Source organism: Equus przewalskii, chromosome 1, assembly GCF_037783145.1.
Source record: "Equus przewalskii isolate Varuska chromosome 1, EquPr2, whole genome shotgun sequence".
Classification (NCBI taxonomy): Eukaryota; Metazoa; Chordata; class Mammalia; order Perissodactyla; family Equidae; genus Equus; species Equus przewalskii.
This window is the reverse complement of record NC_091831.1, coordinates 41,426,083-41,446,484: the sequence shown is the minus strand read 5'-3', so window position 1 is coordinate 41,446,484 and position 20,402 is coordinate 41,426,083. Positions and strand designations below refer to the sequence as shown.

Here is a 20,402-nt window from a genome sequence, read left to right as displayed (position 1 = left end):
GCACTGTGGCTTCTTCCCTGATCTTTCTCTTGAGTTACTCATTCTGAGAGAAGTCAGCTGCTCTGTCACAAGAATATGGAGAGTGGGGAACTGAGGCCTTCTGCCAATAGCTACAAGAGTGAATCATCTTGGAAGTAAGTCACCCAGCCCCAGTCAAGTCTTCAGATGACTGTAGCCTTTGCAATATCTTGATTTCAAGATACCTTAAGCTGGAACCACCTAGCTAAGCCATTCCTGAATTCCTGACCCACAGAATGTATGAGATAATGAATGTTTATTGTTTGAAGCCACTATATTTTGGGGCTATTTGTTACACTGTAAGAGATAACTAATACACTCCTGTACTTTACTCCAGTGAACTATAGTTATTTGCGTATTTCTGTTACAGTCCCTTCCTCCTATCCCACAAAGAGGTCATGAGTTTGTAGGGCACATGGATTATGACTCACTTAGCTGTGTGCCTCCTGAAATGACTAGTAAAGTGCCTTGCAAAAAGCAGGTGTTCAATGCATTTTTCCCACAAAGAAAATAGATAATGTCACTTTTAAGAATCTGAACTCTGGGATCAGGCATACATGTGTTCAGAACCTAGCTTTACCACTTGCTAACTGTGTGAATTTGGGAAAGTTACTTACCGTCTCTAAGACTCAGTTTTCTTTTTTTTTTTTTTCATTTTAAATTGTTTAGGGTTTAAACCATTTTTAAACAAAGAACTTAACTTGGTTTTTTTTCTTTGTTTTTAAAGGTATGCTTTTTGGTGAGGAAGATTGGCCCTGAGCCAACATTTGTTGCCAATCTTCCCCCTTTTTTTTTCCTCCTCAAAGCCCCAGTACATAGCTGTATATCCTAGTTGTAAATCGTTTTAGTTCTTCGATGTGGGATGCCACCGCAGCGTGGCTTGATGAGTGGTGTGTAGGTCTGCACCCAGGATCCAAATTGGTGAACCCTGGGCTGCTAAAGCGGGGCACACAAACTTAACCATTTGGCAACAGGCCTGTCCCTCAGTTTTCTTATCCATAAAATGGGGATAACAACAGACCCACCTCAGTTTTGTTCTAAGTATAGGATTGGGGAAAACACTTAATCCCCTGCTCCTCACGTTTACGTAGATGGGAGAGGCTTCCATTCTACTCCTTAAGAGGGAGCAATATTAGATAAATGCTTTTAGGCCCTCTTGTCACCCCTCTCACTGCCCCTTCGCACAGCATAAGGAGCAAAGTGTTTACTAGGTGAGACTGATAGAACATGACAGTGAATAATGGACATTTAATGGTCATGATTCTGGGTGCTCCCGATTCTTCTCTTTCTCACATTCATGAATATGCAAACAGACATTAAGGGAACACATTCTCTTGCTGTGACCTGATCCCATGCAGAAAATATTACTGGGTCAGGGCCTAGAAATTAGCTTAAAGAGACAGACATAGAAGTCCATATCTAGCACTCTATTTCTCTCTCTCTCTCCCTCCCCACTTCCTTCTCTCTGTCCCTCCCTTCTTTCCTCCCTCTTTTTCTCTCACTCAGGACCTTATAGATCTTAGGCCGCCCAGGAACTGCTCCTCACCCCACACCCTCTCCCCCTCCACACACCCCCCCACACCCCCGCCATGCACCTTTCTGCTAAGCTCAACTTTTCCCATAGTAACAAGATCTAAACTGGGGAAAACTCATTGAAAAACCTGCCATATTCTACAATATAGTTTAAAGATTACCAGAGCTGACATACTCTTTTTAAGTTTTATTACGGAAATTTTCAAACACATACAAAAATAATCAGAATAGTATAATGAAATCCCCATGTGCTTAACACCCAGCTTCAGCAAATTATGGCCAACCTCATTTCAGTGTTGTGTTTAAACTCTCATCTGGTTCCTTGCATCTATTCTCAATTGTCTAAAAACTTGAGGGAAGGATTAGTGATTGATTGGTGATCTCAGACTTTTAACAAGGAGTACTAATTAAGAGAATGTACATGAAGGTCACCTGGAATGTAATAAGCTTTCAAAAAAACATTAATATTAATAATGATGATGCACCATCAGCAGAATTGAAAGCAAATTTTGACCAAGATGACTTAGAATCTTTCCAAGATGACTTGGGAAAATGAGGATCATTGTCCTCACACGATTGTGTGCTGGATTGTCAAGAGCTTATAATGTTGAGGTTAGTAGAAACTTACTGGAAGAGAAACCAGGAGGCCTTAGTGGCTGTCATGTTCACCCACAGACTTTTCTTTTAAATCATGTCCTTTCTTTCTCATTTTAATCACTTACCTCCAGCCTGAGTCGTTGGGATACCATGCCTATGTCGATGCTGACAAACACCATTCGATTTGACCCATCAGGTTCCGCCATGATGAAAGCACGACTGTACAACCTTGTGAGGATGCCCCGAGCATACTGACCACTTTTGCCGTAGCCCATCTAAAGAGGAAAGCAGAATCAGAGCCACTGTGTCTCACTGCTCTGCTACCAGAAACCAGGCCCCACCATACAAGAATAGACTACTTAAGAGAGACAAAAAACAATCCACATGACACTGTGGCTCCAAGCAAGATAATATATGTGTTTTCAAGAATAAAGCCAAATCATAAGGGAGGCTTTATTCTTCTGTGTAGAAAAACGTAAAGGCAAAGTAGTGATCAGCTTAGCAGAAGCTGTTCACTGGTCTATGGAGGAGGAGGGAGTTGGGCTGGCTCAGGAATTCCATTACCACACTGGAGACCTTTCAGGGCTCTTCAGTTCTTTGAAACAGAACCTTTTTTCCTGGCTGTTTAAGGCACTACACAAGGAAATAGTTCGCTATCACCATCCTACATTGCCCAGTAACATCCTGAAGATTGAAGGCTCCCTCGCTTTGGTTATTTGATGTGTGATTTTCTTTTTCCTGAAGAATATGGTTTCTTTATGATGAAGTAATCTTTACTGAGGGTGCCTCACCCTGGCTTTTACCACATTGTCCCTCCCTAAGCCAAGCCAGATGAAATACATCTACCCCAACCCCTTTCTCTCACCATGTCGTAAAACCCACCCTTAAAGCCATACCCAGGTCTTAAGAATGCTCCCTCCACTGCTTGCTTTATCCATCAGGTGAGTGTTCATTTAGGGCTCACATTCCAGAGTCACTTTTCAGAACAGACAACAGGGAATAATTCCCAGAGTCTAAAGATTATTCGGTAGGAGGGAGAAAATCCCATCAGACAATTTCATGCTCTGGTATCCCTAGGGAAGTGTTGATATAAATGGATATTTCCACCATCATAGCCAAGAAGTTCCATGCTGGCAGCCAGTGGGCCACACTTCACATATAGACATGTTTTACTTGGCTGACACAGTGTTGGTCCATACAAGGTTTCCAGTTTTAACTAACTAGAGTTGCCTAGATTTTCCAACTGAAAGATTGAAATCCTCAGATCTTCAATCCAAAGACTTTCTGGCTTCTCTTAAAACAAACAAAAAAACTGTGAGAGAGGGCAGCCCTGAGTCCACATTCTTACATGGCAACAATTAGCTAGAGCCATGCAGTTTCTAGTCGCACCACAGTCCCTGTCACTTCCTACTGACTCCAAAATGAGGATTCGCTAGATATTTATCTTATACTGGCCTGCTTCAGTCATTTACGGTACCTGCCCAACCCCTGTAGTATGAGTTTTCCAGTCCTGACACTTCATAAGAAATGGCCGGTTGTCTTCACAAGGGAGTTGTGGTTGAATAACAGTTCCCCTCTTCCTTATAGTACAATATTCTTAGCGTTAGCAGTGAAGTCAATAGAAAAGGAAGAAGATGATGTAATAATCATAAATAAATTTAGGATGCAAAATAATACAATTACTTGTTTCATAGTCTCTTTGAGGAGCCCATGATTAACCTACCAAAGTGATATCTGCCACTTGTCCTGTGCAGTCAGCTCGCCCAACACCAATTTGGTAGCCACTGAAGTTCTGAAATGGAGTGGTCTCCAGGGTGCTGGTCACTGGAGACATCCGGGTGGCCATGTGGCCCTGGGTCAGTGTTGAGCCTCGAGGGGCTGTGGAGTCTTGAGTGGCCAGAGGGCTCTCATTGGCCTGAGGGCTCTGGGTGGCCTGAGGGCTCTGGGTGGTTGAATAACCTGAATCTAAAAATGGAATAAGAAATTTAAGAAACAATATTTCAGCCCACATATTTATTGGCATCAATTAGAACTCATAGGTTCAACTTTCTAAGGAAAAATCATTGCATATTCTCTTATATATATAGAATATAAGGTGAGAACCATTTCAGGAACATATTTTATATCATAATCCTGAAGACGATATTTTTCTTGGGCTGGAGATGTTTCAGCTGAACAATCAAGGCCTCCATCAATGGTCCTTCCACTTCTCATCACAAGGCATTCCTTGTCAAACTCGTCACCCTTCATTCACTCACTCTGCACTTCTTTTTCAGGCAAATGAATCGGGTGCCATGTTCCTGGCACACAACCTACTAAATCCAGCCTCTGGGGATTTGTTTCTTCTATTTTCTCCATCCAGAGCCCTCACTCCTTTCCACTCCATCAGCCAATCTCCACTACCCGCTTCAGAGTTGGTTCATTTCCATCACACTCAGATTCAGCTCAACCCCTCATCTCTAGGATGCCACCTCCAGCTGTCCTTACCCTGCTCTGGTCTTCCTCAACCTTCTAAAGACTTTTATTCTTAATGCAACCTAGATCACTGTACACTTGTGACATAGTTCCACCTTATTTGAATGATTCTTATACCACCATATATGTATGTGTATGTACACACATACATTCTATATTAATGTATATATCATAGACACACACACACACACAAACATCAAGGGAGGCAGAATGGCATAGAGACTAAGTGGCAGGTGCCGGAAACAAACAGCCTGGGTTTGAAAACTGGCTTTCCCCCTTACTAACTGAACAAATCACCTTGCCTATTTCACCCCAGTTTTTTCATCTATAAAATGGAGATAACAATAATAATACCCTACTTCCTAAGATTGTTTTGAACAACAAATATATTAATGCATATTAAAAATGTAGAGCAATGGCTGGCTTTTAGCTTTGGTTTTATTTACATATTTAGACACCTTACATAAACAGTTTATTTGTTTGCTTGTTTCCACCCTTGACAACAGTCAGGGGTGGCCACAGCAGCAAATGTCAGTGTCTCTATGCACTAGTGGTCAGAAAGTACTTAGGCAAGAAATTAATGGCTAACTCCTTCTCGGATCCTAGAATTCTGGAGCTCAAAAAACCCTAGAGATCATGTAGTCTAGTCTCCTCAGCTTTACATATGAGAAATCTAAAACCCTGAGAAGTGAAAAGTGACTTAACCAAGATTGCATGGACAGCATATAATGAATCACATGCCCAAACCAGATCCTCCCACTCAGAATCTGATGCTCTTTCAACCACATTCTAGATGGAGTTAGAGTCCACGTCTTCTTGTCCCCAAGACAATGCTTTCTACAAGACATCAAGTATTGCAAGGAAGGGAGCAGGTGCCTTTGCTACTGCCTCACTGATACCAACATAGGAAGGTGATGCCAACCAAAGTCAAAGCTAGTCACATAGCCAAGGGCAAGTTCTTCGCGATCCCAGAGTCTTAGTGTCCACATCTGTAAAATGATGCTAAGACTAGCACCTGCCTTTATAGAAGTTTTGAGAATTAAATGAGAAAATTATGTAGACTCCTGACCATAAATGCTTGACATAAAGTAACCATTCAATAAATAGCAACTTCTACTATGAGAATAGTTACTATAATTATTGATAACCTCCCTGAGTCTCAGCCTTCAGATTCTCTAATTTTAGAAGCTAAAACTAAATAAGTCCTATGGATTCTCTCACTTCTAACTGTCCAAGACTCTGCTCTGCCTACTGCTGGCACAGAGGATCTCTGTTCCTCTTTATTTGCAGGGAATTCAAAGCATAGGAACATGGTAGAGAATACACTGGAAAAGAGAAAAGGCTACAAAAGAGAAAACTGGGGTGAAAACTGCTGTCTCCTTCTCCATTTGGCCTGAGGCCAGCCTCCCTTTACTTTAGTCAAAGCATTCAATCCCCACTATCTTGTTGACTCATTTAAACAGGTATATAGGGGCCAGCCTGGTGGCACAGAGGTTAAGTGCGCACTTTGCGCTTCTCAGCGGCCTGGGTTTCACTGGTTCGGTTCCCAGGTGCAGAAACGGCACTGCTTGGCAAAAGCCATGTGGTAGGTGTCCCATGTATAAAGTAGAGGAAGATGGGCATGGATGTTAGCTCAGGGTCAGTCTTCCTCAGCAAAAAGAGGAGGATTGGCAGTAGTTAGCTCAGGGCTAATCTTCCTCAAAAAAAATAAATAAAATAAAAATAAAATAAACAGGTATATAACCTGGCACTGAAGTAGAGGCTCCATCAAAGACCCATGGGCCCAATATTGCCTGTAAATATAGGCTTTAAAGATAGTTTCCAAAAACTAAATTCATTTCCAACATGAAAAAAAAAAATCAAGATGTCTAAATAGCTTCTCTTGAAAACTCAGGAGATATGAGTCCATGTGACATCAAGACAACAGCTGGCACTGAGGAGGGGCTGTGGACCCCTTTACCAGAATCACACCTACCCCCATCCTGGTCCACCTCCCCACTCCACCTCCTTTATAGAACTTGATTGGCCCTTGGAAGGATTTGAGTTCAAGACCTCCTTCTCTAAAGCCTTTCATAGACTGATTGACATCCAGTGGGTCTTTCATCCTCTTCTTGCCCCCAGGAAAAGGTGATGCCAAAAAGGAGACAGAGAAAAAGAAGAGGCTCGGGGCAAAAGCTCGCATTACTGGGCCTTGAAGAAGCCAGAATTGTGCTTAAATCAGCGGAAAAATGAAAGACAAACAAGTACATGTCAGAATGCCTGTCAACTGGCTATTTGGGGACAAAGGTAAGCTTGATAAAAATTGCTATCCATGCAGAAAGGGCAATTAATGTAAAGGTTAGATGGCCACTCCAGGCTGCTTAAGTCCACGTGGAACTGTCCTGTTATCAGCAGATGCTATTTCTTACTTTGGTGTCCCTCATACTCAAAAGATTTCCTGCAGACCTAGGAATAGCATCTGAGAGGGCCCGTGACACTTGCCTCTGTTGTTTTCAATGGTCCCACTGGTGATAAACAAGAGGCTGAGAAGGGCCACCGTGACCGCAGTCATCATTACAAGGAGGAAAATCAGGAACATCTCTAACATGGAGAAGCTGCGTTTAGCCATTTCTCCTGAGGAAAAGCAGAGATGGAAGAAGAAATATGAAAGAGGCAAAAAAAACACAGAATCGCAAATTAAAATTCATAGGCTTTGAGCCGCCCAAAGTTAAGACATCTTAGCTTTTTCATATGAACAGGCCTTACCAGACGTGGCAAGTACAGAGCACACTTGCCACTAGTTCCATAACCCATGCCTAAGGCAGACAAGACCAATCAATTACAACACTCTTTGATAAGCTTAGATGGGGTTTCCAAATCCTTTTCAGCACAGTCCTCGCCCTGGAAGCCATCACTATCATTTGACCTTAGCAACTAAGCCAAATTCTATTTGCATTCCTTGGCTACAACATTGTTGCTTTCATTTATGGTGATGATGCTGTCTGCACGTAGGTCTAAGTTGGCACACTTCCGTCAACAAGGATGATTGAGGCACCCACACTGCTTGCACTTCTGAGAAGGCTGGCTGGGGTTAGGGCTGTACTCTGTGGTCATGGACTAAGAAAAATTATCTTGTCCACATGGAGGTAAAACCCATAACTTTGGCATTTAAGCTTCATGTTCTAACTTCCAATTACTACCTAAGGAGAAAATGGCATGGAGAAGGGAGCCGGCATCTCTGGTCTCAAGCCAGGCATTAGTAAAATTTCCATCTTCAGTGATCAGAAGGATCCCACCCATTTTGTAAGCCCTGTATCAAAGGATGAGGATAAAGATAACGCCCCTGGGTTCTACAAAAGCAGAAAATGTCCTTACAGATTCCTTAAGATATTTTAGGAGAATCCATCATTACTCAGAGGGACTATAGAAGCTAAAAACCCATATAATGTAGCAGGAGAAGATACAATACAATAGTTCAAAGTTGGATTCCAAAGTCTGAGTCCAGAATTCAAATCTCATTCCGCCACTTGCTGTAAATAACCTTGGGGAAATCTTCCCCAACAATGAGCCTCAGTTTCCCCATCTGTAAACAGGGATATGATGATGATGATAATTTTTGTACCTACCTCATAGAGTTCCTATAAAAATGAGATGATGCAAGTAATAATTTGTTTGTTCCATGGAATGTAATAAGTGCTCAAAATGTTAGCATTTATCATTAGGTTCCAAAATAGCAGAGACACTGTGCTCCTCACTGTCATTAAAGGGAGTTTATATGAGCCTAGCATTAAAGGATTATTGGAATCACAGGTAGGAACTTCAAAGCCCATTTTCTTAATGTGTGCTTTAGGAAGCCTGAGCAGTGAGATGAGCTAGTAGTCCCAAGACTTGTCCTCAAAATGGGCAATATGTGGCTGAGATGATGCAAACCACAAGAGTTGTAAATTGGCAACAAACAGATATGTTTAGGATGGTCCAGACAATTTTTTGTTTCAATTTGACTTAGTTGACAAAAGATAGAGCTTACCAAGTTTACCTGTAAATATAGAGTCCACATTAACAAATCGGAAACTTCAAATTTTCTTTCAAAATATTTCATAAAATATGGCAACACTGAGCCAGCATTCCCATGGGCCAAGAGATTTTCATAAAACTTAGTAATTACCACTTCGTTTAGATTGGGTATACTTTCTCCAGCCTGACACGTCCGTTCCCAGTGGACTTATCCATCTAAGCTACTACCTGGTCTTTGTAGTAATTTTATTTTGCAATCCTTGGACTGGAGGTTAAATCAGTTTAACAGAAAACAGTTCAGAGGGAGAACTGAATTGAGAGTGGACAAAGACTGGAACATATTCCCAGATTTCCTGGTTATTGACAAGCTTTCCTCATCGATTTATCACCACCATGATGACCACTATCACCAACCACAGCAACAACTTCATATTTAGGGCAAAATGAATTAGTTCTGTAACTCAGTCCCAACTTTCACTGTCAGCCCTGAGCAGTCAAGAAGCACATCTAAGATATGTCTCTGAAACTTTGATGATCCAAAAAAGTTTGCTAGTCATTTGCTGCTGTTTCAAACTTCAAGCCCAGTATGCCTAGTTCTTTCTCAAAGCTTTGGTTTCTGAGCCTTCCTACTAGCTGAGACAGCTTCTGCACAAAGAAGGCAACTCAAAGCAGATGAGTGACAGCTGGACCTCCTAACCCCAGAGCATCTACAAGCAGATTGCATACGTAAATGTGACCACATGGTAGGAGCCTGTGTAACAAACAGACATGGTACAAAATAATAATTTTTGTTGTTGTTAGTTTTGTTCTGTTGATCTGATGACCACCACCGGCCTTTTTCACAAGTCAACAATGGTACTTAATTAACATTTGAGTTTCCACCTGTTACTTGGATTTCAGTGATGGACCTCATGTGTCTCACTGTTCTGTTTAGTTGCCAGAATCGCTGTCAATATATTACTATTCTTTTTGAACCAGTCAGCACTATTTATTTCTCACTGATGATTCAAAACTGAATTCAAACGTTAAATGCCTTGTCTGCCTTCAGAAGGCAAATGCACCTTGGAGAGCTCAGCCAATGATTACAATTTAAAGGATTCTACATTTCCTAAGGGCTCCCACTTAATCCTGCATGATCCTATAAACTCAAGGATGAGGCTCTAATGACACAATAGCAAGTCACTTGCCGCATGTTTACCACACCGAGGTCCCTGTTTTTCAAGACTATGACAGTAAAAAGTAATTACTTAGCAAAGTGGGTTTCTAAAGCTAAGAAAATGAAGTGAAGCTTCAGGGTTTCATCAAGATCTCTGAGACAATGGGATGATTCAAGATCCCCTCCTCCCTCTCCCAGAAAACACAGGCATTCTTACCTGATTCGACCGCTCACAAGAGCTTCTGCCTTCCAATAAAGCAAATGATCGCTCAGAACCTTGTTTCCTTCCCCCTTGCACGTTACTTGGCTAAGACTTCTCAGCACTTTCTGAAGCCTACCGAGGAAAGATTTTCACAGTCATGTCCAGGAGAGCTAGGGTGATTATTAGCATACCTTTGTAGGCTTGGTACAAGGATGAGATTAAAGAGTATTGATAACAAAAGGCTTATATGTAAAGCCTCTCCTGGGACGGCCTGATACTGAGGTAGAAGTCACAGAAGGCCTGTTGGGCTGAAGGTCATTTCAGCCTTTACACAGCTCTCCCAGCATGACAAGTTCTATGCAATATCTACAACCTCGATCACAAAATAAAAGGCACCTTTTTTATTTACCACTGGTCACTCAACCAGCCATCGACAGGGAGTGACGATGTATGCTAGACATTAGCGTGAGCTATGGGTCCCATGGGCAATATTTACACTAATTTCAGAACAAAAAGTGATTTTAATTCTTACATTTTCACATATAAAGAGAATGTAACGTTTTAGATGAACTAAGAATGTGAATAACGAATATATAACAGGGCAAGAATGCTACGCAATCATTAAAAATTATATTGAAGAAGGTAGTTTAATGACATGAAAAATTATTTAATATTAAGTTATTTTAAGTTTATAAAACATTTTGATCCCATTTTTGTAAAGTATACATTATTTATATATGTGCGGTCATAAAGACTGCAAGAAAGTAAAGCAAAATTTTAAGACATAATTATCTGTTGGTAAGATTATGGGTAGGTTTTGTTTTCATCTTTTCGATTCCTCATATTTTCTATAATAGCCATGTAACACTTTTGTAATGGGGAAAACAAAATGTTTTATACCTCCTCTTGGAAAATATATACTATATAATAGCATGAAGTTAAACAATGGCCCACAAGAGAGGAAAAGAGCAAGAAATCGACAAAACCCCTCCTTTTTTCTTAGTAATCCAAACTGTCCAGGAAGCATTTTGAAGACGACGACATGGGCCACTCGCTTCCTCATAGAGCTTTAAGAGACACCAGCCCCCAAATGGAAATATTAGAGAGATAAACGCCTTCAGACGGAGCACTTAGTAACGTATCTTAGCTACCTCTCTATTTCTACAGAGGGGAACAGGTTAAATTATGGTATTAAACAAGTTTTTTTCCTTCGCGCATTTATGTTGGAATTCTTAGTTTCAAGCAATAGAGCCCAAATCTAGCTGACTTAAGGAAGGGGAAAAAGAGAGAGAAGTAAATTTACTAGAAGACAACAAGAAGTTGAAGATGGAGCTCAGGAAGCCCGGAGATCAGGCAGGCCAGCTCTGTTGGGGGAGGTGGCAGGAGCCATTGCACAGTGTCTTTAGGGCATCTCCACTGAAATGGATGCACTCCGACAATTTCAGTCTTTATGTTGCTCCACTTAGGATTCAATTCCTGAAAGACAGCATCCGACTGGCCTAACTCAGGTCATATGCTTAGCCCTTCTCTTGAGGGGATCCTTAAATAGAAATCTCAACCAGACCATACCTGACGAGGGAAGGGTAGTTCTCCAAATAAAATCAAGGTAAGTAAAAACCGCAGATACCCGCTAGTGACTGCCATTGGATTTCCTTCTCCCACGCTTCTCTCTCACAGTGGGAGGACCTCTAAACTGCCCCTGCATTCTCTTCCAGACCTCTCCAGCCTTCCTTCTCTCCATAAAAAGGAGCCATGCCATGCTCATTCATGCTGAGACCTGCTGGGTGACCCACAATCTAGTCAAATAAGATCAATTTACCCAGAGTTTTAGTAGATGATAATGGCATAATATATCATTTCTCCCAGACGACATTTGAACATACCTGAACACTAAGGGGGTGAGAGTCAAGGAGTTCCAAGCAGTGTGGCAGAGCCAGTGGAGGAAAGACACTGGGCCAAGGGGACTTGGGGTGCCCATCAAAACAGTTGGGCCCTATAGCCAATAATAAATCGACCTTGGGGTGAGGGGAAGTATAATCCTTGCAAATATTTCAACTTGCAAATATATTTTATTTCCATCTGAATGACCCTCAAATAAATCGTGTTAGCTAGGATTAGAATGAGTGTCCTTCTCTATTCTCTACCCCAGGATGATCACTCGTGTACACATATTCTACCCATTTTACAGACGAGGAAACAGATAAAGAAAGATTAAATGGCATCCAAAACAGGAAACAATGTTTAAAAAAGTGTGCATGATTTGGGCTGGCCTGGTGGTATAGTAGTTAAGTTCGTGTACTCTACTTTGGTGGCCTGGGGTTCACCGGTTCAGATCCTGAGCACGGACCTACACACTGCTCATCAGGCCATACTGTGGCAGCCTCTCACATACAAAATAGAGGAAGTTTGGCACAGATATTAGCTCAGTGACAGTCTTCCTCAAGCAAAAAGAGGAAGATTTGCAACAGATGTTAGCTCAGGGCCAATCTTCCTCACCAAAAAGAAAAAAAAAAGTGAGCATGATTAAGGAATAGTTATTCCAGGATGTGAACCCAAGTCTCCAGATTCCTAGACAAGACCATTTGCCTTTCACCACACTCTTACTGTCTACATCACCTTGACCTGGGCTCTGGCATGGCAGTCTCTAGGGATATGCAAGTCCATGTGTTCACTCCTCATTAGCAGATGATGAAACAAAGCCATATCCTCTGTCTCTTAACATCCTATCACAGAAGGAAAAACTATCCAGCCTGAATGAGGTATCAAGCCAAAAGAATGTTTCTCCCAAAATCTCAACTCCCAAGCCATTAAACAATAGTCATTGCACCAAAAATTCTCTTAATATTATTTACTTATGCTGACAGAGTAGGAGTCTTAAAAGGCTTGATGCTAATTTCATATGCTCCTGCTAATGAACACATCCTTTTTCATTCTTTAATTCTTGGGATAATGAAAGATTAAATTACTTTTAAAAAATATATAGTATTTCATATACACACAGATTGTAGTCTCTAAATTCTATTTCTTGCTAAAATGAATAACTGGTTGTGACTCTGGGGCAGGAAATACATGAACCAAACCTACAACATTTTTTCATATCAGAAATCAAGGAAGTCATCAAGATAATTAGAATTGTGTCAAAAAGAATGAGAGGTTCCCACTAGCCAAAAATGGATCAATTTGTGCATCAGTAAAAAAAATAACTGCAATAGATTGAAGTAAATCAAATTTGCTTTAATCCATTGTGCCATAATAATACTTTAAAAAAAAAAAAAAACCTCATTGATTACCTTTAACAGATGCAAGGGAACCAATTTGTTTTTCTGAAAACTGGTAAGCAGAAAAGGAGAGGAGGATCAAGAAATCAAAAATGTACTCTGCTTCTCTTGTATAAAGCTACCTTGGGAAGGCCAGGTCATTGATGAGGGATAGTTTCTCACTATGGAAATATTCCAGATAATAAATGAGGGAAGAATGACTCAGAATCTAAATATTTTGCAAACTCCTAATGAAATGATGCATCTAGGCAATGATCATCAACAGTTGGCTGCTCATGTTGCCAAAAGAGAGACAACCAGTTATTGGAGCCTCTGGATGACATATACAATCTTACCTCTCAAGTGTCTTATCAAAAAGTTCAACCCGAACTGGGTCAGCCTCTAGATCTAAGTGCCTGTTCATAAGAAATGCAAAAGACCACTGAATATGTTAGAGGACAATGTGGGCAAAAGCAAAAGCCAGACTGTGAGAGACTTTGTAAGACAAATGACTCAGCTTCTTTAACAAATAAATTGGGAGTGGAGAGGGAGGGAAAGATGGAGGAGGGGGAGGGGGAGGAGGGGGAGAAGAGGAAGGAAAACAGGAGGAGGGGAAAGAGTGGAGAGTAGAGAGAAAGGGAGGGGGAGGAGAGGAGACGGAAGGAAAAGAAAGCTACAGGTTAAAAGAGGCTGGAAAGACACATCAATCAAATGTATGTTGTAAGCCCCAAACCATCATTATCTGGAACCTGATTCAAACATACTTTAATGATTTTAAAACATATTGCTTTTAAAAATTATGAGACAATTGGGAAAATTTGAACACTGACTAGATATTTGATAATCTTAAGGGATTATAGTTTAAAGTGTTAGTGTAATGATGGTACTATGATTATACTTTTTAAAAAATCCTTATCTTTTACATGCATCTAAAACAGATAAAAAAAAGAAGTAATACCAAAAGCACAAAAATGCAATCGATAGATGGATGGTTGATAAACAGATGGGAGGACAGATCGGGGGGAAACCAGCTTTGTTCTTTAATATGCCAGGGGACAGGAAAGAGGTGGGTTAAAAGCACTGTTGGCAGATATTGTAGAGGGCGCCACTCAATACGCTTTCTAAACCCATACAGTATGCCAAGGCTGGACCCTCATTTGCCTAGAGCTCCAGATGTAGTTTAGGTTCTGCCTTTCAGATGCACTAGTGTGACCCTTTGATTCCGAACTAAGCCACTTGGGGAAAAAGGCAGGGGATGGGCCATCCATTTTACTGATAGGATCATGGCAGCATGACTAAGCTGGCAGCTTGATGGCTGCTTCTGGATGCTACAGCTGCTTCCTTATTCTATGACCATGACCAAAGCACCCCGTCCCTTAGCACCTCTATCCCTTAATAAATCCCTTCCTTCTTAAGCTACCTGAAGTGGATCTTGCTATGGCCAACTAAGAGCCTCTCCAAGGTAAATCTCACAAAAGTGAGCATCGGACCTCCCTTTGGAGAATATATGCATTCCCGTCATTGGACACTGTGTATGCCACACTGCCTGTGGAAACGTTTTTAAAGTTAAAAGTTACAAGCCATCTGGCACGATGAATTTTTCGTTAGGTCTGAAAAAAGTTAGTTTTAAGTGCACAGGGCTGCCATAGTGGTACCTTACCACCTTATGGATTTTGCACAGAACCGAAAAATCCCTTTGAACCCCAAAGTAGTCCCATCATCTGTTGACTATTTATAGATTCACCTTTTCACTTGTCTCAGTTCAGTGTTGACCTCAAACGGCAAGCAATAGCAGGCAAGTCCCTTCTGTTCCAAGCTGGAGAGAATGTTTCTTATTAAACCTCTTCTGCACCTGTCATCTGTTGAGGCTGAGACTGTGACTAAGGGATGTGCTTCACTACATTAGGGAGCTCAAGTTCATTCTATGAGGGAGGTCCCAGCTCCCACCACAGTGGCAGGGCATGGGAGGAAGATGGAGCCTGACAGAGGAGCTCTCTTTCCCTGGGGATTCACAAAGCTCGTGTCCCCAGCAATACTGACAGTCCTGCTTTGCTCAGAGAAAGGGGTAGATAAATTCCTCTGGGGCTACAGTTTCTCTCCCCATATTGACCCCAGTCCTGCCTTCAATATGAAGGGCAAAAGATAAAGACATTGAGGGTATGGGAAAGACGGGAATTTGTAATCTGAAGATTGAGGCTTTTTTTCTTAGTGACCTTAATCCCTCTAAGTTTTCTTCTCCTTACTGGAAAAATGGAGACCAACAAAAAAGCTATCTCACAGAAAGATTCACATAGACAATATGAAAAAACTTCTTTGCTAACTCTCTAGCGCGATGCAAATGAGTTATTATATTAACTATGCTGAAGGTGGATGCCCAGGAGTGGTGCATTTTAAACCTTACCCCACAGTTCTTTTCTTGGTATATTCCTCATGCTTGGTTCTACAAATCTCTCTATTAGAGTTTGACAAACTCAGCCTTGGGGAGAAGGAGTGTCTTTTGCTATTTTTGAAACATCCAGAGGGTTTAAAATCTAGATACAATTGGAATTGCAAAACTTCCCCAAACTGTTGGATAAACAGTGTAGGGCTATATAACCTTTGCAGAGTGTTTGGAAATTATTCTCTGATGATTTCTCTTTCTCCAAAACCACAGATAAGAATTTATTGCCTTTGGCAGTGACAAATTTGACCTGTTTGCCATACAAGATTATGAAGGCAGATTGGGGGAAAGTAGGCTGCATTGGCATTTATCATCATTTCAGGGACAGCGTGACAATGTCTCTTGATATAGTTCTTCCCCTCCACATAAATCTCAGCTGCTTAGCACCTCCCACTTGTACTATGCACTTGTGGAAAATGTACCATACTGTCCTTTGGTAGAATTTGCAAAACAAAGGATCAAGAGAAAAAGAAAGCAACTTGCTTGTATCAAAGTCCAGCCTGACTCAGTATTCTCTCTGGCCAGTGGGGGAAAGGACAATCTGAGTGGAACTGAGCATGAAAGCATATTGTCTTTCTTGTATTGGGCAGAAGCAAGCGTGAGGAGGAGACCCCCCTGGTAAGAATTGCTCTCTTCTCTCCCAGGGGTAAATGCACTGGCCACCAATCACAGAGGACCCCCATTAGACAAGCCGAGAAGCAAAGGGGAGGGGAACTGGACCATCCCCATGTTGGAGAGTAAACACACACCATCTCTCACATTGTCTCTTGCTGCAATTTGTCTGACTGTTCCCAACGACAATCCATTTAAGATCCAGGGGGAAAGGAAAAAGTTCTTGCTCTAGTGTATCTACCTGGAGGGATAATGCCTATAGGAGGTACTTAACATCCTGGGTTTGTCATTGATTTGAGATGGTAATAAGGATTACGTGGCACCAGAAATAACCAAGCTTAAAGAGTGCAGCCAATGAAATGAGAGGGGGTGTCTGTCTGATGCCCCCTCCACCGTGTGAAGGCTAGGACCAAGAGTCGGTGTGACCCAGAAGCTGAGAGTGGGTTTGGGTCCTGAGGGGCTGAGGTTAGAGTAGGGTTCCTCAGGAGTCAAAGGGGCCAGCCAAGGAAAGCCTGTGAGAGAAAGCCAGAGCTCAATGATGTGGGGAGACCAGGCAGGAATACCAACCTTGTAGGAGCCAAAGGCAGGATCCAATTCAGATATAGAGCCAGGACAGGGCCAGGCAGGGATGGAATCTAAGCTAAAGCAGGTGAGGCACAAGTCCAAAGGAGTTGGTGGTCCTGGGCAAAGACCCAGCTCACCTACAGGTAGTGTTTGTGCCTCCATTTTATGGGTCAGTAGATTCGAGAGACTTGCAGGGTTGGGCTGGCTGATCACACCAGGACATGAAGGTCAACAATTTATTGAGCTGTTACTATGGAGACATTTATCAAGCCAGGGCAAGAAAGACGGTATTCTTTTAAAAATAGTAAAATATAAAATGAAATAAACTTATGGAACATTTAGCATGTTCCAGACACTGTTCTAAGACCATTACCTGAATTGTCTCATTCAACACAGTAATCTTTTGAGGATGGTACTATTTCTATCCCCATTTTATATTTGAATTAAAAAGCAAAAAAAAGGTATGAATCGTAGAGAAGTTAAACAAATAGCCAAAAGTCATACTGCCAATAAGAGAGCAAGACAGATTCAAGACCAGATCACCTGCCTTAGAGCCCTCTAGCTTAACCATCAATTATACTATGCAGCATCTGCCCTTTACTAATATTCATATACCTGATATCTTTAGAGTAACAATGAAATAATGCCTACAAGTAATCAAAAATACAAAGCTAGTAATAAGAAGAAACCAAATATTTAGATTCAGAGATTGTGAGGAGAGGCAAAGATTCCAAAGTCATCCAGACATCTCGTCATCCAGTCTAAACTCCTTGTTACATAGATAAAGTTAATTTGCCTGTCCAAGGTCACCGTGGTAGAGACTTGCAGCACTCATTCCTCTCTGGTCCTCCACTCCATTGTGGGCATACAGGAAAGTTATGCTTTCTGGCCTCATGGGAATTTCTGGTCAATGGGCTGTGAGTGGCAGCGACGTGTCACTTCTGTACCAAAATATGTAACACAGAGGCATTTGGAGAGGGTGTGGGTTCTCCATGATCTCTATTCCTCTGCCATAGTGACCCTGATAACTGCATGCCCCAAATGTTACGTGACAAGATCCCTGAGTCACCACTTGGAAGAAAACTACATCAGAGAGTCATCAGACCATGAAGGTGCTTTGCATAAACAAAAAATAAATGTTTATGTGTTAAGCCACTAAGATTTGGGGAGGGAGGGGTTATTTGTTACCATAGCAAGCCCCCTGCCCATCCTAATTAATATAGTCACCTGATTAACACCAATTAATGAAGATGACTCCTTAGCTAAATTATAAATCTTATAAAATTTATTTCAGTCCAACAAAGCTGCAAATCAAATGGTGTTATTTCTTGATAACCACATGCAGAAAAACGAAATCTTAACACCACTCACAAAATTTAACTCAAAATGGATTAACTCAAAGTTAACTTGGAAGGCTCAAACATAAGACCTGAAACTAAAACTAAAAGAATACATAGGGAGGAAGCTCCTTGACATTGGTCTTGGCAATGATTTTTTGCATATGACACACAAAGCACAAGCAACAAAAGCAAAAATCAACAAGTAGGACTACTTCAAACTAAAAAGCTTTTGCACAGCAAAGGAAATCATCAACAAAGTGAAAAGGCAACCTACAGAATGGGAGAAAATATTTGCAAATCATATATCACACGAGGGATTAATATCCAAAATATATAAAGAACCCATAGAATTCAATAACAAACTAAATCTGATTAAAAAATGGGCAGAGGAACTAAATAGACATTTTTCCAAAGAAGACATTCAAATGGTCAACAGGTGCATGTAAAGATGCTCAACACTACATTTCAACATACATTAAAATCTAATTCAGAAGTCACATTTCATGCAATCTCAACTCCAAGATATAGTTAAAATGAGAAGTAAATATAAAAGGCCTCCAGGTCACAGAGCCTCATGAAATAAAGTTCATGCATTTCATACTATAGGAGAAGCTCTTAGGCTCACGCAAAGCTCGGAGACTTTTAATTTAGATACACTTCTAACCAACTGTTCTTTTTCTTCCAATCACAGAAAATTAGAACACTTCAGGTTTCTAGAAGCAGGCACACAGGTAGTAAAAGTGATAGCTCAAAGAGACTCAAGTGAAAATGACTCAGTCCATGATAATAATCAGTGGTCAGAGTGACAACTTGAGTCATTTTTGTTTAACAGTCTCTAAGACAGCAGAAGAATATCTAACATATTTGAAAGCACTTTTCTCCAAGATGGCTTTATTTCTTTAAGTTTGGGTTTTAAAAGAAAGAACCTCAAGTTTTAAAACTATCAAAAATTAAAGAGGGAGACAGAGACAAAGAGATAACTAGACTAATCCATTTTTTATTAGGGTGAAATTTATCTTTTATTTTCTGCATTTTATTTATTTATTTAATTTTCTTTCTTTCTTTTTTTGGTGAGGAAGATTGGCCCTAAGCTAACATCTGTGCCAATCATCCTCTATTTTGTATGTGGGACGCCTCCACAGCATAACTGATGAGTGAATTTAGGATATGAAAAGTCACATAGAGTAAATAATTTAATTCTCCAAATAGGCTAAAAAAGGTGTCAACTTTGCGAGCCTATTCTTATGCATCATCAAATGAAGGATAACCACTGCTAAAACTAGAGCTTCTGTTTCTTTTCTTGGCTATATAAGGAGGACTGTGCTCACCTCAGACTCCATCTTGGTTGAGCTCATAAGTCAGTGGTCTGATTGTATGGGACTTCTAGAAATAACGAGTTGTCAACTAGTTTAGTCAGGACCAGTGGAATAGAGCTAAGGTCTACCTGCTTATTCACTTCACTAATCAGATAACAAGCTGAACTGCCTCTTTATGCCCAGGTGAGCTGAAACTTTCATGCACCAGACGAGATAAAGGTTCTCTGCAATTGAATAATTATATTGATATTTACATAAGAGAATTGATAACAGGTGGCATCAAGCTGTGATCCAGTTGTCAAGCATGTCGCCTCACAAATGAGTCCCAAGGTAAAGACATGATTGAAAACTAGCATTTTCTCCATTCCAATGTGTTAATTCCAGGGTTAATACGTTCAAAAGATTTAACTACTGGTTCAGCCTAGGCGCTGACCAATCAGAACACATACCAGGGTAAACAACTGGTACACCTGTGCCAATGTATTCCTGCTGAACATCCACCAGCCTTGGTGAGTCGTTTGTTGGTTTTTTTTAACCTGGAATTATGAATTGGCTGGGGAGTTTCTTCCTTCATAAACACAATCATTCAGTTATAAGCCTTATAAACAGAATGAGTAGTCATCAAAAAAAGCCCTCTAATCTCACCTCACACTGCTGAAAAATTACCTCCATCCACCACGAAGGAGACAGGCCACCCAAGAGCAGGTTTTACATACACCCTTAAGAGCACCATTAAAGGGAAAAACATCAGAAAACTGGCATGATGTTCCTGACAGGCCTGCCAGCACCGCTGGGTGAGGATGCCTCCAGCCAAACCACAATTCCTGCCATAATGAAACAAAATTATGAGACAAAAGAAAACATCTTGCTCTAGTTTAGGCAAGTTATAAGCTAAATTA

The 20,402-nt window shown here is 41.0% G+C and overlaps 1 protein-coding gene across 2 annotated transcripts in view; it reads right to left on the bottom strand.

The window, feature by feature from the left end:
• Positions 1–20,402, bottom strand: part of LOC103549842 (putative neutral ceramidase C) — a 113,282-nt gene that overhangs the window by 82,627 nt on the left and 10,253 nt on the right. The window contains exons 2-4 of one of the 2 annotated variants that reach the window (XM_070562368.1): positions 7,105–7,236; positions 3,872–4,113; positions 2,274–2,423 (exon numbers count right to left, since the gene is read on the bottom strand). In XM_070562368.1, coding sequence (XP_070418469.1) covers positions 2,274–2,423; positions 3,872–4,113; positions 7,105–7,236 — 524 coding nt within the window. The remainder of the gene's footprint in view (positions 1–2,273; positions 2,424–3,871; positions 4,114–7,104; positions 7,237–20,402) is intronic. The other variant, XM_070562379.1, reaches the window with a different exon arrangement.